An 18,765-nucleotide genomic window follows, 5' to 3' on the forward strand; every position below is an offset into this window, starting at 1 on the left:
TGGATTGCAGTTCTGTGCTGGGTTGGAAGATCGGATTGTAGTTCTGTGCTGGGTTGGAAGATCAGATTGTAGTTCTGTGCTGGGTTAGAAGATCGGATTGTAGTTCTGTACTGGGTTAGAAGATTGGATGGGAGCCCTGAGCTGGGTTAGAAGATTGGATGGGAGCTCTAAGCTGGGTTGGAAGATTGGATGGGAGCTCTGAGCTGGGTTAGAAGATCGCATTGTAGCTCTGAGCTGGGTTAGAAGATCGGATGGGAGCTATGAGCTGGGTTAGAAGATTGCATTGTAGCTCTGCGCTGGGTTGGAATATTGGATGGGAGCTCTGCGCTGGGTTGGAAGATTGGATTGCAGTTCTGTGCTGGGTTGGAAGATCGGATTGTAGTTCTGTGCTGGGTTGGAAGATCAGATTGTAGTTCTGTGCTGGGTTAGAAGATCGGATTGTAGTTCTGTACTGGGTTAGAAGATTGGATGGGAGCCCTGAGCTGGGTTAGAAGATTGGATGGGAGCTCTAAGCTGGGTTGGAAGATTGGATGGGAGCTCTGAGCTGGGTTAGAAGATTGCATTATAGCTCTGAGCTGGGTTAGAAGATCGGATGGGAGCTATGAGCTGGGTTAGAAGATCGGATGGGAGCTCTGAGCTGGGTTAGAAGATTGCATTATAGCTCTGAGCTGGGTTAGAAGATCGGATGGGAGCTATGAGCTGGGTTAGAAGATTGCATTGTAGCTCTGCGCTGGGTTGGAATATTGGATGGGAGCTCTGCGCTGGGTTGGAAGATCGGATGGGAGCTCTGCGCTGGGATGGAAGATCGGATTGTAGTTCTGTGCTGGGTTAGAAGATCGGATTGTAGTTCTGTACTGGGTTAGAAGATTGGATGGGAGCTCTGAGCTGGGTTAGAAGATTGCATTGTAGCTCTGAGCTGGGTTGGAAGATCGCATTGTAGCTCTGAGCTGGGTTGGAAGATCGGATGGGAGCTTGGATCCAGGTCCCAGAACTTGTGACCTCTCCCTCCCTCGTAATTTTGTAGCTGTTTCGGGGGAGGGAGATCGCTGTCATTTCTTCGGTGTTGCTAGGTCCTCACTTTGCCATTTTTATATTTCTGACTCTCAATTAACCTTTGGAAATGGCAATTTGGAGCAGCTGTCAATGTGAAGTGACTCTCATGACCTTGTCAGATGCATTTGGCGAGCTCCGTGCCTCTCTTTCCAGGTATTGGCAGCTCCGGCTTTGTGTCAGTCCTCCAATATGTTCCCTGGTTACCTAACAAGGAGGCCGGTTGCTGGGTGACCAGGATGACTCCACGCCGGCTGGAGCGGCTCCTGAAGACGGGGCACTAATTCTCAGGAACACTTCAATCAGAATAAAAGGCTCTCGGCTTCTAATAAATGTAAGAGTGCATTCCTGACTAAAGCTTCCTGGAAGAGCCATGTATAGCCCACATTGATTCTACACCCCCAAGAGCTCACATCTCATTATCCCGGCACTAATGAAAGGCTAATTATTCCAGGCAGTGAATGGAGGAGCACCTGGGGTGGCCACCATGTGGTTTTTACCATTGTCTGTTGTCTAAGTTTAAACTGTACTAGAAATAATTGGTCGAAGTCCCAACAATGCCGGCCAAGGTATTTCCATCAATTTTTCTACAACGAATACAATCATCTGCTCACCTGAGACTGGGATGTGATTGAAGCCGTACATACTGGGGTACTGGGGGTGTTTGCTAACTTTAAATTTCAAAAATTGCAGCAATTGCCAACCAGCCACCATGTATAGGGCCATTGTCCACCAGCCAAACAGCCTGGATGAGATTTAACAGTCCAGCAGCTTTTACCAGGAAATAACTTGAACCCTTGAAATAACTTTAGGTCTCTGGGATTTGTTGGGAAGGGTCCCTTTTTATTGTCAAAGGGAGAAGAGCCCCCTTCTAATGATGGTAAGTGAGAAAGGGTCACCTTTCTATTGGTGGTCAATGGGAGAAGGGTCCCCTTTCTATTGGTGGTCAATGGGAGAAGGGTCCCCTTTCTATTGGTGGTCAATGGGAGAAGGGTCACCTTTCTATTGCTGGTCACTGGGAGAAGGGTCACGTTTCTATTGCTGGTCACTGGGAGAAGGGTCCCCTTTCTATTGCTGGTCACTGGGAGAAGGGTCACCTTTCTATTGCTGGTCAGTGGGAGAAGGGTCCCCTTTCTATTGCTGGTCACTGGGAGAAGGGTCCCCTTTCTATTGCTGGTCACTGGGAGAAGGGTCACCTTTCTATTGCTGGTCAGTGGCAGAAGGGTCCACTTTCTATTGCTGGTCAGTGGGAGAAGGGTCACCTTTCTATTGCTGGTCAGTGGGAGAAGGGTCCCCTTTCTATTGCTGGTCAGTGGGAGAAGGGTCCCCTTTCTATTGCTGGTCAGTGGGAGAAGGGTCACCATTCTGTTGCTGGTCAGTGTCCCCCTTTGCTTTGCTCTATTGTCATTCCCCGGACTATTAACCTTTGCTGTGCCATATTACTGCTTGGGGATCATCGCCCCTCGTTGTGCCATATTACCGCCCTGAAGATGGTCCCCCCACCCTTAGCTGTTCCCTATCACTGCCATGGGGTTATTTCCTTTTGCTGTGCCCTTCTGCTGCTATGAGGGTCATTGCCCTTTGCTGTGCCCTATCGCTTTTATGGGGGTTATTTTCCTTTGCTGTGACCTTTTTGCTACTATGGGGGTGATTTCCCTTCGCCCTATAGCTGCCATGGGGGTGATTTCCCTTTGCTGTGCCCTTTTGCTGCTATGGGGATTATTTCTCTTTGCTGTGCCCTATGACTGTCATAGGGGTTATTTTCCCTTTGCTGTGACCTTTTTGGTGCCATGGGGGTATTTCCCTTTGCTTTGCCCTATCGCTGCCATGGGGATGATTTCCCTTTGCTGTGCCCTATCGCTGCCATGGGGGTGATTTCCCTTTGTTGTGCCCTATTGCTACCATGGGGGTGATTTCCCTTTGTTGTGCCCTATAGCTGCCATGGGGGTGATTTCCCTTTGCTGTGCCCTTTTGCTGCCATGGGGGTGATTTCCCTTTGCTTTGCCCTATTGCTGCCATGGGGGTGATTTACCTTTGTTGTGCCCTATGGCTGCCATGGGGGTGATTTCCCTTTGCTGTGCCCTATAGCTGCCATGGGGGTGATTTCCCTTTGCTGTGCCCTATTGCTGCCACAGGGGTGATTTACCTTTGTTGTGCCCTATGGCTGCCATGGGGGTGATTTCCCTTTGCTGTGCCCTATGGCTGCCATGGGGGTGATTTCCCTTTGCTGTGCCCTATTGCTGCCATGGGGTGATTTCCCTTTGCTGGGCCCTATTGCTGCCATGGGGAGATTTCCCTTTGCTATGCCCTATCGCTGCCATGGGTGTGATTTCCCTTTGCTTTGCCCTATTGCTGCCATGGGGGTGATTTCCCTTTGCTGTGCCCTATCGCTGCCATGGGGGTGATTTCCCTTTGCTGTGCCCTATCGCTTTTATGGGGGTTATTTCCCTTTGCTGTGACCTTTTTGCTACTATGGGGGTGATTTCCCTTCGCCCTATAGCTGCCATGGGGGTGATTTCCCTTTTGCTGTGCCCTTTTGCTGCTATGGGGATTATTTCTCTTTGCTGTGCCCTATGACTGTCATAGGGGTTATTTTCCCTTTGCTGTTACCTTTTTGGTGCCATGGGGGTGATTTCCCTTTGCTTTGCCCTATCGCTGCCATTGGGGTGATTTCTCTTTGCTGTGCCCTGTAGCTGCCATGGGGGTGATTTCTCTTTGCTGTGCCCTGTAGCTGCCATGGGGGTGATTTCACTTTGCTGTGCCCTATTGCTGCCATGGGGGTGATTTCCCTTTGCTGTGCCCTATTGCTGCCATGGGGGTCATTTCCCTTTTGCTGTGCTCTACCCCTGTCATGGGGGTGATTTCCCTTTGTTGTGCCCTATGGCTGCCATGGGAGTGATTTCCCTTTGTTGTGCCCTATGGCTGCCATGGGGGAAATTTCCCTTTGCTGTGACCTATTGCTGCCATGGGAGTGATTTCCCTTTGCTGTGCCCTTTCGCTGCCATGGGGGTGATTTCCTTATGCTGTCCTCTTTTGCTGCTATTGGAGTTTATTTCCCTTTGCTGTGCCCTTTTGCAATTCCTGGGGCTATGTATTGGTGTTATGATACATTGTTGCTCTGCAGACTATTGCCACCCTTTTTTTTTTATTTTTTTTTATTTTTTTATTTTTTTCTTTATTTATTTTTTTCTCTTTTTTTTTTTTTCATTCAAGTTTCCCAATAAACATCCTGCATGTGTGATTCGCCTCCGTGTGCTCTCTCTGCGCTCTTAGTTCATCACACCCTCTCGCCCTCCTCCTCTATGAATTTTCCCCGGCATTGTATTTGCAGCTTCTTGCTTCAGCCTTCCATAAATTAAAACCCTAACGGCCACACAAAGAAATTCTTAAGGCCCGTACACACGTACCGATCGTCGGCATACAAACGTCGGTGGACGAAGGATCTGCCGATTGTACGCGTGTTAGTATGGTGCCTCCGACAGATGTCTGCGCACAATCCGCGGACAAAAGTCTTTCGTGCAAACATGAAAATATTTGTATGCCGACACCAGAACGGACGATTGTTCGCCTGTCAGTACACAATTCGGCCGACAGACCGCAGATTTGCAAGACTGGGCATGCTCAGAAAATAGAAAACACAGGGAAAGTTAACCATTACATGACATCACTTCTGCAGTCGGCGGACAAAATTCTTGTGCTGTCCTTGTGCTGTCTTTGCACTTTTCAGCAGACACCGACATCCCGGGGAGAAAAGAGGAACATTTGTAAGCCGACCATCGGTACGTGTGTACGGGGCTTTAGAAAGCGTTTCCACACCCAGAGCCACGCAGAAACCGAAAGAGAGGCAGATCAAAGCCAATCCAGGAATCGCTTGTGAGACGCCGGTGCCTTATTATTCCAGCATTACGCACGGCATTGACAGACGCAACCCCAGGATGAAGAATGCGCGCTGTACAGGCGTTTAGGGTGACCTTGTTTACTTAATGCCCAGCAGCGACTATTCACACCGCACAATGCGGCGGATATGAGCGTCGCCTCCGCACACTGCTGATTTTCTATAACTTGTATCCTTCACGTGAATACAAAATCGTTTAGAGAATTACAATGAGTACAATAAAAATGTACGTCCTACTTTATATACTATAAATCTGTGTCCTCCATAGAAAGATACATTGATTTCCCTTCGGTTTTCCACAGGTGTAACGGCTCCTTTGCTGGACTGAAACAGCTTCCTCTGATTTCACCGCACACTGTGAGCTTCTCACAATGTTCATTAGAAGCTGCCGCAAGTCAGAGCCCCGCCCACCTCATTTTTCTGTCAGCCTGGCTGTCCCTGGCCCACCCCTTTCATTTTATTGGATTTAATTTATTTCAATCATGGAGGCTCAGCATTACAGGTGGGTGTTACGTAGGACAGGCTGCATACAAATACAGCCTACCAAGGCACACCCACTTCCACCCATCAAGGTAGTTTGATATTTGCATAACTCCTCCCAAGAGCCCGCCCACTGCTTGCTTTAGGACTGAATGATCGATCGTAATCCTCCTTTTTTGGTGTTCACAACTTGTCTAATTTGATTGCTTTTGTCCAATCATCATGCTTACATATGCGTCCTTTTATAGAGATGTGATGTCACTGGTGTCAGGTGACTCTCATTAAACGCACCCCATGATGGAATTCGAAGATTAAATGCTGTCTGGACCTCCTCTGATCACTGTTACTTTAAGGATTTAATAGGACACTCAGGAGCAACTTTAAAAGACCCAAAACTCTTCCATCAAGTCCAGGGTCCTTATAATTTCCAGTTATATATGAATTCTACAATTCCCATATCCTATTTCTGTATAAGAATTCAGTTGTCCGTCCAGTTTTCATATTTATGTGTGTTTTTATATTTTTTATCTCTATCTCTCTATATATCTGTATACATATCTCTAAAATAAATAAGTAAAAAAAAAAAATATATATATATAGATTTATCCTATATTTATTATTATAATATATATTTTATAATATATATATACTATATTTATTATTATAATTATATATATATATATATATATATATATATATATATATATATATATAATTATTATTATTATTATTATTATTATTATTATTATTATTATTATTTTTTTTTTTTTATTTTTTTTTTTTTGTATATAGAGGTATAAATATAAAAAAACACCTAAATATGAAAACTGGAAGAACGAATATATAATATATCTCAAAAGAATAAATATGTAAATGATATTTAATGATATATTTATATTTCAAATAAATAGTGCTTCCTAATGATTAGCATATTTACTGCTTACAGCCAGCAGGTGGCGCACTCTAATCTGGTCATCTGTTTCCACCAACATAACTTGCTTCCAGCCAGCAGGTGGTGTACTTGAATCTGGTCTTCTGTTTCCACCTTCGTAACTTGCTGGCAGCCAGCAGGTGGCGCAATCAAATCTGGTCATTTGTTTCCACCAACATATCTTGCTTATAGGCAGCAGGGGGCGCATTTGAATTTTGTCTTATGTTACTTTATTGCAGCCAGTAGGGGGCGCTCTTGAATCTGTCCATTCATTTTTCCCCAATGTAACTTACTTACAGCCAGCAGGGGTGCATTTAGACGTGGTCTTCTCTTTTCACCAACACAGATTGCTACTATGCTGTGAATAGCCTTTATAATTTGACCTTCTGCTATTTTGCTCAGTTCGCAACATCCAGAGCTTTTTCTTCCTATTTGACTGAAAAAAATAGTAGTTTAAGGGGAACTCTGGTGTACTTCCTGTGAGTCACAAGCCATTGTCATAGTAATTACCCAAAATTCATTTTTATATTTGTTTCCCCCAGGCGAGCCGTGAAGAGGAATTTGCGTCTCAGTTGTCCTTTCCAGAACTCCTGCGTTATTAACCGAAACAACCGTCGTCACTGCCAGGCCTGCCGACTGAAGAAGTGCCTGGACATTGGGATGAGGAAGGAGTGTAAGTAAAGGATAGCTGGATATGCATAACTGCAGCCGGAAGCATTTACTTCCTGTTACCCAGCAGTAGTTTGTGTCTCTGCCCCTCCCACAATGGGGATATTTCCTGCAGTAGTTTGTGTCTCTGCCCCTCCCATAATGGTGAGATTTCCTGCAGTAGTTTGTGTCTCTGCCCCTCCCACAATGGGGAGATTTCCTGCAGTAATTTGTGTCCCTGCCCCTCCCACAATGGTGAGATTTCCTGCAGTAGTTTGTGTCTCTGCCCCTCCCACAATAGTGAGATTTCCTGCAGTAGTTTGTGTCTCTGCCCCTCCCACAATAGTGAGATTTCCTGCAGTAGTTTGTGTCTCTGCCCCTCCCACAATAGTGAGATTTCCTGCAGTAGTTTGTGTCTCTGCCCCTCCCACAATGGTGAGATTTCCTGCAGTAGTTTGTGTCTCTGCCCCTCCCACCATGGGGAGATTTCCCCTGCAGTAGTTTGTGTCTCTGCCCCTCCCACAATGGTGAGATTTCCTGCAGTAGTTTGTGTCTCTGCCCCTCCCACAATAGTGAGATTTCCTGCAGTAGTTTGTGTCTTTGCCCCTCCCACAATGGTGAGATTTCCAGTAGTATGTGTCTTTGCCCCTCCCACAATGCCCATTTGTCTCTTTCTATAATTGGGTATTTGTGTGTTTATTGTACATAAGGAATCCATTGATGGGTGTTACCCCTCCCCCCTCATTTTCCTTTTAATAATGGTGGTGATGGTTGGTGTTGCTGGGAACCCTGGTGGTGGTTAATCCCACTTTTGGAGTCTCTGAGCGATAGAAGAAAACAGCTGATCAGATCTGAGTGCCGCAGTAACCTTTGAGCTGAGTCCTTCGTCTTTAAGGGCAGCCAAATGCCAGTGGTTGGAACCAGGAGATCCCCCACCTGTCCACCCGTCCACCACCGGGGCTACTTTTAAAGCGGCGAAATCGGTCACCGGCCGTGTCCACGGGACACAGCCGATGACCGCTCAGAGTACCAGCTTGCTTCCGGTACCTAGTGACAACTGTGACCAATCGCAGCATTTCGCATGACAGTTGTACCCAATGGGTGGCTTCCTTTCATGCAATCCATTGTGTACATTGTGTTGCTGGCTGTGATTGCTCACAGTGATCACATGGTACAGACAGGGTCAATCACAGCCCATCTGTAACATGTGATTAGCTTTGACCACTCCCACCTAATCCCAACAAAACAGGCTGAATGATTCAGTTTCATTCAGTAAAATGCTTGCTTATAGCAATGTAATGCACTGCTATAAGCAACCATAATGTGTAAATTAAAAAAAAAAAAAAAAAAAAAAATCCTGGTTACTTCCCGAGTAGGACAGTGTTACTATGGTAACATTATTATGCTCTAGTCACATTGTGTTTAAAAAAATAAATGGTAAAAAAAAAAAAAATTATATATACACATTTATTTTTCCATACAGTCACCAGTGTCCCTGATTACCGCCACACCAGTTATATGATGGTGCTGTACTGCGCTGGTGTTAAAAAAAAAATCTTTGTTTTCATTTCCTCATTTTACAAGAATTTACAACTTTAACCACTTAAGCCCCGGAAGATTTTACCCCCTTCCTGACCAGGGTTTTTTTTGCGATTTCTTTACTGCGTGACTTTAACGGACAATTGCGCGGTCGTGCGACGCTGTACCTAAACGAATTTGACGTCCTTTTTTTCCCACAAACAGAGCTTTCTTTTGGTGGTATTTGATCACCTGTGCGATTTTTACTTTTTGCGCTATAAACAAAAAAAAAAGCGTAAATTTTGCAAAAATAACTATTTTTCCCATTTTTTTTTATATGAAATTCCCCCCAAAAAAAATGTAAAAATCAAACTTTTTTTAACATTTTTGGCCAATTTGTTTTCTGCTACATATGTTTGGTAAAAAAAATCGCAAAAAGCGCAAAAGTTATTGCGTTTACTAACTAAGGGAAAGATTTCCGTCATTTTTGGTGTTTTTTTTTTTTTAACTAGTAATGGCGGCGATCTGCGATTTTTTTTTTTTTTTTTTTTGTTCTTTGCGGTACTGCGACAATGCGGCGGACAGATCGGACCCTTGACTGACATTTTTGACACTTGTGGGGTTACCAGTGACATTACTGCAGTAATCAGTGCTATACATATGCACTGTTACTGCAAAATGACACTGGCAGGGAAGGGGTTAACTTTATTGGGGAGGGAGGGGTTATGTGTCCCTAGGGGCGTGCTTTCTACTGTGATTGGCTGTGGCTACTATTGTAGGAACAGTGATCAACGGTCCTACATAGTAGAACCGTCTGATCACTGTTTCTACACAGGGGAGAATGACAGGCGGCTTGTTTACATCAGCCTCCTGACTTTCTCCCTCTGTACCGACGATCGGCGAGTAAACGGCAGACATCGGGTCCGCCGGTCACACGCACTAACTTCCCTGTGAACGAGCCGCGGCGGGCGCGCGCTCGCCCGCCCGCTATTGGCTCACAAGGAAGTGACGTACCGGTACGTCACTCTGCCTGGCCGGGGCTGACCGCCGCAGTATATAGTCGTGCGGCGGTTGGCAACCAGTTAAAAAACTCACCATGCCTCCTACTAAATACCTTGGACTGTCTACCTTCAAAAAAGGGGCCATTTTGGGGGGTACTTGTACAGAAATTAGATCGGCCATCAGGACTGATTAATTTTCAGATATATAGTGGATATAAAAGTGCAAAAAGTTCTGAAAGGATTTATCTTTGTCTCATTTTTTTTACACCACAGAAAGTTGACATTTTAACAGGGGTGTGTAAACTTTTTATATCCACTGTGCACTCGTGCACCCTCTAATTTAAATATGACCCACCCCTTCCTGTCAAGGCCATGCCCCTTCCCGTTTAAGACCTGCCCTGCCATCTGTAAACCACACCCCTTCCTCTTTAGGCTCCACCTTTTGTAACATGCATGGTAAACCTTAAGCTGGCCATATTCTTCACCTACATCTGTAACTTTCAGCAGAAGAGGCATTCTGATGGGTCAGCACCATCACATGGATGGTGCTGGCCAATCAGATTCCGTCTAGCCCGTCCTGTTAACATGAAGATAGATGGCCCCCTCAGCGCTGGTGACACACACCAAAACCAGTGGTTAGGACATAGGGACCGGCAGACGGGGGTCACCCCTCTGGTGGGTGTCACCCGGGTGCGGTCTGAACCCCCCCCCCCCCCCACACCCCCATAGCAATGCCGTTGCCGGCAGGGACTATTTTCGTTCGGGAGCAGGCTGTTTTTTTTTTTTTCTTTCGTGCGGGGGAGCTTTTTTGCTGCCCCCCTGCAAAGTGCTGCCCTAGGCCTGGACCAAGATACTGCGTTGACTGTATATCCCTTAGTTTGTGGACTCTATAATTTTCCTACTGACTAAATAATATTTACGGATTTGGGTTATTTTCACCAAAAAAAATGTAGCAGAATACATTTTGGCCTAAACTTACGAAGAACAAGTATTTGCAAAAATGTTTAACAGATACTTAGAAAAACACAGGGTTTTTTTTTTTTTTCAAAATTTTCAGTCTTTTTTTTCATTTATTTAGCAAGAAATAAAAAAAAAAACCCATTGGTGATTAAAGAGGTTGTAAACCACCAAAAAACAATAAAAAAATAAATCTAAAAGACAAAGGCATAATGAGCTAGTAGGCATCACATACTAAGCTCATTATTAAATACGTTAAAATGAAGCCCCCGCAGTGGTGCCCGCACACCGCTGACACGGCCGACATGTTCACTCGTCTTCCTTACTGGTTTGCGTCCTCTGGCCATCTGATTGTTTGGAGCCGCGATGACATCCCTCCTGCTCGTGTGCACGGGAGTTGTCATTCACGGCACAGAGTTGTCATTCACGGAACCGCATGGACGGCCGTTCCTTCAGAGCGCATGCGCAGTGATGTCACTGACTGCATGCAAAGTAAATGCGTATCCCCTTAAACGGTGCAAGTTTAGGAGATATTTACAGTACCTATAGGTACGCCTTATTATAGGCTTACCTATAGGTACGAGTTACAGAGGAAGCTTTACTTCCACTTTAAATGCCACCAAAAGAAAGCTCTATTTGTGTGAGCAAAATTATAAAAATGTCATATGAATATAGTGTTGCATGTTCGCGCAATTGTCATTCAAAGTGTGACAGCGCTGAAAGCCTGAAAATTGGCCTGGGCAGGAAAGGGGTGAAAGTGTCCAGTACTGAAGTGGTTACAAATTTAGGTATAATAGTCTGGCTATAACTTGGCTAAGTTCTTTGAGGACTCTTGGGTGTAAGTCATCTGGTCCTGGTGATTTATTTGTGTTTTTAATTTTTCAAGTCTTTTTTTTTTGGACTCTGGCTTCTTTTAGTCACAAGGGTACATTTCATGTTACTAACAATACAGTCATGGTTGTTATACTCCTCCTTTTGCTTTGTAAAAACTGAGAATAAAGCATTTAGTACAGTTGCCTTCTCCTCGTCATTTGTAACCCACTTCCCCTGATCATTCTTTATCAGGCCAATATGCTTTGACCTCCTAACTAATATATTTAAAAAAAAAATTGTATTTTTTTTTTCACCTCTCTTTTAGCTGCTCTGATCGTGCCCTTACCGTTCTTATTGCATTCCTTGTAGTGTTGGAATGCCGATGATGACCCCTTGGCCTTATACTTTTTTTTTTTTTTTTTTTTAAAGCCCTTTTTTTTTATTTATCTTTTTAATCTAAAATGTAGCCACTTTTATATTTGTTGCCCATTGGAACTAAGCCCCCGTTCACACTAAGGCGACCTGTGAGTCGACCTGGTCGCCTCACAGGTCGCCGTAGGTCGCCTTCCATAGGGAAGCTGCGGACCCGTTCTAATAGGAGCGACACAAGTCACTCCGACTTAGAAAAAGGGTCCGGAGCTTCTTTGGGGCGACCCGGATGCGACCGCCATAGACTTCAATGTTATGAAGTCCGTGGCGGCCGCTCCGAGGTCGCGGTGCGCTGCTCGCACCGCGACCTCTGAGGTCGCCCCCCCGAAGTCGGATCGCCCCAGTGGGAACGGGGCCTAAAAATGTGCAGAATGAAAATATTTGTTTTGTTATTTCAATAATTTTGTTTAGTTAAATTTTTGTTTTCTGAATCCATTTAATTTCGTTGATTCATTTTCAAATTTACTGAATCTGGCCGAATTGAATTCAATTCAACCGAATTCGGAAAATTCAAATGCCAATTTATTTTATTCTAATTTTGTTCTAATTTTGGAATACTGTTAAATTGTATCTATTTTATTCTTTCCTTTTTTTTTTTTTTCTTTTCTTTCAGTCTAATCTATTCTATTCTTATTCAAATGAGTTCTAATCGAAATCTGAATTTCAGAAGATGGTTATATTCTTCCTATTTTACTCTATTCTATTCTTTTCTTTTCTGTCAGAATTTAATCTATTTCAAATTCAGAAGAAGGTTATATTCTTTCTATTCTATTGAATTATATTCTATTGTTTTTTCTAATCTAGTCTTTTCTATTTGAATTTCAAAAGATAGTTGTACAGTAAACCCCCGCTCCATCGCGGTTCAGTTTTTGCGGTCCCGGTATATTGCGTTTTTTTTTTTTTTTTTTTTTGTAATGTTATTTTACTATATAAATCATTAAAAATGAAAGTTTTTCCATAGCTCTTGCTATGTCTCTCAGTATCTTTTATGTGTTTAAATTAGTTTCTATTGTTTTAAAAGTGTGTTTAAAGACCTTAAAATGCTTTTACACGTACAGTGACTGTAAAAAAAAAACATGCCTACAATGCATTTTAATAGGGTTTTTCTATTTAGCGGATTTTCACTTTTCGCGGCTGGGTCCGAAACGTAACCCCCGCAATGGAGGGGGGTTTACTGTATTCGATTTTATTCTATTGTTGTTTTTTTTTTTTTTCTATTCTATTATTTTCTATTCCTTTTATTTTTCTATTTTATTCTATTCTTGACTTTGAATTGAAAATAGTTTTCAAATTCGATTAGAAATTTGGCCACATTTTGTTTCGTTATTTCGGATTTGTTTAAGTTCATTATTATTTCAATTCAATTCAATTCAAATTAGAATTTCGGCTGAAGCTCGTTTTTGTTATTTTGAATTCATTTTAATTTGTTACTATTATAATTCAGAAATTCAGGGAAGGAAACAAACCACACATATCTATTTTGGAATACACTGGCCAATGCCATTATTTATTATGTTCTTAAAGCACACCCATTTTCCTCAGTGTTGCTATAATTTAATCCTTGAATATCTTGTAGTATGGAGCGCAGTTTAGAAAAGTTGGCCCTTTTGACATTTAGTGTTCTTGCACTTTGCTCGTGCTTCCTTTTTCCTATGATTTAGGGTGAATGGGATTACTCTGTGATCACGGTTTTCTAAATTATCCCTTATTTCCACATCTGCAATCAGATCTGTGCTGTTGGTAATAAGTAGATCTCGGATTCTCATATCCTCCGAGTCTCTGAACGGTCGGGGCTCTCACACTTCTCTTTTGGCATCAGTGATCATGTCGGACGAGGCGGTGGAGATGCGGCGGGCGCTCATTAGGAAGAAGCAGAGATCGGTGCAGTTACAGAGCATGTCCCCTAATCCCAGCCTGTCAGAGGAGCAGCGATCGCTGGTGGAGCAACTCGCCGAAGCCCAGAACAAAACCTTCGATTCCAACTTCGCCTATTTCAACAATTTTCGGGTATGTGAGGTCATGTGATAATGATCGAAGGTAGAATGGGTGGGGGGGTGGGGGTTGCTGACTTGTCTTTCCCAGTTTCAGGGCTGTCATTCTCCTCTGGGTCTTGTCAGTCACAGACTGCGGAGTCTCAAATGTTTGAACGTGCGTCCTCCATGTTTGTTCCGGTTCAGCAGGATCACAGTGAGGGCTCTGGAACAGGAACCTTGAAGGAAAAGTCAGCAACACAATCTTCCATATTTGTGTTTTCTGATAGGTTCTCTTTTGTTACAAGATTGAAATGTTACAGAATTAGTAACAATGTAACCAGATTGTAGCGGCTCCTCTCCTCGACTGAAATGGCTTCCTCTGCTTTCACTGCACACTGTGAGCTTCTCACAATGTGCATTAGAAGCTGCCGCAAGTCATATAGAGCCCCGTCTAGCTGGAGGAAATCCAGCATCATCTAGCCCTTTCATCTTCAACCTCTATCACCAATTGTATGTCTTTCAGCCAATCAAACGGCACATGGACCTCACAGAATTCTCGCAGCAGTCCTCCTCCAACGTCTTCACTATGTTACCTCATATCTCCGACCTTGTCACCTATGTGATTGAGGGAGTCATCAGCTTCGCCAAAATCGTCCCTAGCTTCAGGTACAGTTCTCTGTACAGCACTGCGGTATATGTCAGAGCTATATAAATGTATAATAATAATAGTGTGTGACTGTGGGGGGACATTAGAGTGTAAGCTCCTCTGGTACAGAGACTGATGTGACTGGCTCAGTGATCTCTGTAAAGCACTGCGGTATATGTCAGAGCTATATAAATGTATAATAATAATAGTGTATGACTGTGGGGGAGACATTAGAGTGTAAGCTCCTCTGGTACAGAGACTGATGTGACTGGCTCAGTGATCTCTGTACAGCACTGCGGTATATGTCAGAGCTATATAAATGTATAATAATAATAGTGTGTAACTGTGGGGGGACATTAGAGTGTAAGCTCCTCTGCTACAGAGACTGATGTGACTGGCTCAGTGTTCTCTGTACAGCGCTGCGGTATATGTCAGAGCTATATAAATGTATAATAATAATAGTGTGTGACTGTGGGGGAGGGGACATTAGAGTGTAAGCTCCTATGGTACAGAGACTGATGTGACTGGCTCAGTGTTCTCTGTACAGCGCTGCGGTATATGTCAGAGCTATATAACTGTATAATAATAATAGTGTGTGACTGTGGTATCTAAAAACTCCACCATTAAATTTATTGTAGCTGTGGAGGCTTACCCCAGCTATTGAAGTGTCTCTGTCACCTGTCTCCTGTTTGCTCACCTACAGGGAGACCTCCATGGTCCTACAGAAGGTTGTCATGTTGTTGCCTCTCTTTCTAGGACATTGTCTATCGAGGATCAGATTGCACTCCTGAAGGGCAGCGCACTCGAGATGTGCGTAATCCGATTCAACACCGTATTTAACACAAAGACATGTAGCTGGGAGTGCGGCAGGATCACGTACAACCTCCGGGACATGGCACTGGGTGAGTGGTGATCACAGACAGGGCAGACAGGAAAGTTTGAAGTAGCAAAATTAGATAATTCTCCAGGGCCCTGGGGGCCAGCTCTGAGCTCTGTTCAGAGGTTCTTGTCTCCTTCCTTCAGTTTAGTCAAATTCTCTATATTGACCTATATTAAAATCTTTGGCTGGAGTGCCATTTTAAGTCTCCATTGACATTCGTCCTCTGTGTCTCCCTCCAGCTGGGTTCCGCCAATTCTTCTTGGAGCCGCTCATCAGATTTCATTGTATGCTGAAGAAGCTCAACCTGAAGATGGAGGAGTATGCCCTAATGCAGGCCATCTGCCTGTTCTCCTCCGGTACTGGCAGAGCCGGGCTCACAGCTTCCTTCTTCTCATCTTTTATACCATTTGCTTGTATTGTGTGTTATTAGATTCCTCCCCACCTGTCTTTATTACCGATCTGTGTCACAGCTATGTGCCACTCCTCTACCACTGACTACCCCATATCCACCATCACTGCCATGTGATTCTCCTCTTCAACTGTCCACCCCATATCCACCATCACTGCCCCTCACCTACCATTGACCACCCCATATCCACCATCACTGCCCCTCGCCTAACAATGACTACCCCATATACACCATCACTGCCCCTCACCTAACAATGACCACCCCATATCCACCATCACTGCCCCTCGCCTACCATTGACCACCCCATATCCACCATCACTGCCCCTCGCCTAACAATGACCACCCCATATACACCATCACTGCCCCTCACCTAACAATGACCACCCCATATCCACCATCACTGCCCTTCGCCTACCACTGACCACCCCATATCCACCATCACTGCCCCTCGCCTACCACTGACCACCCCATATCCACCATCACTGCCCCTCGCCTAACAATGACCACCCCATATCCACCATCACTGCCCCTCGCCTACCATTGACCACCCCATATCCACCATCACTGCCCCTCGCCTAACAATGACCACCCCATATGCACCATCACTGCCCCTCGCCTACCACTGACCACCCCATATCCACCATCACTGCCCCTCGCCTACCATTGACCACCCCATATCCACCATCACTGCCCCTCGCCTACCATTGACCACACCATATCCACCATCACTGCCCCTCGCCTACCACTGACCACCCCATATCCACCATCACTGCCCCTCGCCTAACAATGACCACCCCATATCCACCATCACTGCCCCTCGCCTACCACTGACCACCCCATATCCACCATCACTGCCCCTCGCTTACCATTGACCAACCCATATCCACCATCACTGCCCCTCGCCTACCACTGACCACCCCATATTTACCATCACTGCCCCTTGCCTACCATTGACCACCCCATATTCACCATCACTGCCCCTCGCCTACCATTGACCACCCCATATTCACCATCACTGCCCCTCGCCAAACAATGACCACCCCATATCCACCATCACTGCCCCTCGCCAAACAATGACCACCCCATATCCACCATCACTGCCCCTCGCCTACCATTGACCACACCATATCCACCATCACTGCCCCTCGCCTACCACTGACCACCCCATATTTACCATCACTGCCCCTCGCCCTCCACTGACCACCCCATATTCACCATCACTGCCCCTCGCCTACCATTGACCACCCCATATTCACCATCACTGCCCCTCGCCAAACAATGACCACCCCATATCCACCATCACTGCCCCTCGCCAAACAATGACCACCCCATATCCACCATCACTGCCCCTCGCTTACCATTGACCACCCCATATCCACCATCACCGCCCCTCGCCTACCATTGACCACACCATATCCACCATCACTGCCCCTCGCCTACCACTGACCACCCCATATTCACCATCACTGCCCCTCGCCTACCATTGAGCACCCCATATCCCCCATCACTGCCCCTCGCCTACCACTGACCACCCCATATCCACAAAAATAGAAAAAAGTGTTGTCCAGCGCTAAAAAATATAGTCATTAATAGCCTATAAATATATGTGAGTGAATAAACAGCGATAAAGTCCCAAGTGAAATAACCTAAATCATCCAAGGTGAAGAGAGTGATCCGAGAAGGACATCTGATCCCAACACCATGGTTAAGCGCTCACCGGAAAACACGTGGACCCAATTTATCATATGATAAAAGGGTCAGGAAGGCTCATGTATATCCTGCAGTTCTTCAAGCTGTGAAACCAGAAATTCAGATTTGTAGTCAGGGGGTCAAAGTGAGACGAGTTTCCTCTTTTTCTCTCCAGGTCACATAAAAATGACAATCCCAGACAAAACGGACATAGTGTAATTCCGTTTTAACTATTTTAATAAATGAATAAGAATACACTTGCAAACATCCGGGATCAAAAAGCAGTGAATATAGGTATACAGATCAGGCAATCTGTGACATAATCCTGGCTGCAAAGGCAAATGCCAAAATTTAAAGGGAATTACACTATGTCTGTTTTTTCTGGGATTGTAATTTTTATGTGACCTGGAGAGAAAGAGGAAACACTTTGACCCCCTGACTACAAATCTGAATATCTGGTGTCACAGCTTGAAGAACTGCAGGATATACATGGGCCTTCCTGACCCTTTTATCATAAGTTCCGGTGAGCGCTTAACCATTACCTCTCCTGTTGGTGTTGGGATCAGATGTCCCTCTTGGATCACTCTTTTCACCTTCTTTTTTTTTTTTTTGCATGTCCTCTTCTGTCTCTGCTACCTTGCACAGCTACGTGCCACACTTCCTCTAACACTGACCACTCCATATCCACCATCACTGCCCCCACTGCCATGTGCTTCTCCTCTTCAACTGACCACCCCATATCCATCATCACTGCCCCTCACCTAACAATGACCACCTCATATCCACCATCACTGCCCCTCACCTACCACTGACCACCCCATATCCACCATCATGTGCCCCACACCATATCCACCATCACTGCTCACACTGCAATGTGCCACTCCTCTCCTCTACCACTGACCACCCCATATCCATCATCACTGCCCCTCGCCTAAAAAAATGACCACCTCATATCCACCATAGCTGCCCCTCACCTACCACTGACCACCCCATATTCACCATCACTGCCCCTCGCCTACCATTTTACCACCCCATATCCACCATCATGGGCCCCACACCATATCCACCATCACTGCTCACACTGCAATGTGCCACTCCTCTCCTCTACCACTGACCACCCCATATCCATCATCACTGCCCCTCGCCTAAAAAAATGACCACCTCATATCCACCATAGCTGCCCCTCACCTACCACTGACCACCCCATATTCACCATCACTGCCCCTCGCCTACCATTTTACCACCCCATATCCACCATCATGGGCCCCACACCATATCCACCATCACTGCTTACACTGCAATGTGCCACTCTTAAACTGACCACCCCATAGTTACCATCTGTTTCCTCATTGGCATGTGCCCCTTCTCTACCACTGAGCAACCCATATCCACCAACCGTGCCTTTCACTGCCTTGTGCCTCTCCTCTTCTACTCGCCACCCCACAT

General features: G+C 45.2%; 1 protein-coding gene across 1 annotated transcript in view; it reads left to right on the top strand.

The window, feature by feature from the left end:
* NR1I2 (nuclear receptor subfamily 1 group I member 2) overlaps positions 1 to 18,765 on the top strand; it is a 38,066-nt gene that overhangs the window by 12,343 nt on the left and 6,958 nt on the right. The window contains exons 2-6 of the mRNA XM_082247648.1: positions 6,899 to 7,029; positions 13,542 to 13,729; positions 14,219 to 14,361; positions 15,098 to 15,243; positions 15,461 to 15,577. Coding sequence (XP_082103774.1) covers positions 6,899 to 7,029; positions 13,542 to 13,729; positions 14,219 to 14,361; positions 15,098 to 15,243; positions 15,461 to 15,577 — 725 coding nt within the window. The remainder of the gene's footprint in view (positions 1 to 6,898; positions 7,030 to 13,541; positions 13,730 to 14,218; positions 14,362 to 15,097; positions 15,244 to 15,460; positions 15,578 to 18,765) is intronic.

This window comes from Pelophylax lessonae (genome assembly GCF_965119305.1).
Source record: "Pelophylax lessonae genome assembly, chromosome: 2".
Classification (NCBI taxonomy): Eukaryota; Metazoa; Chordata; class Amphibia; order Anura; family Ranidae; genus Pelophylax; species Pelophylax lessonae.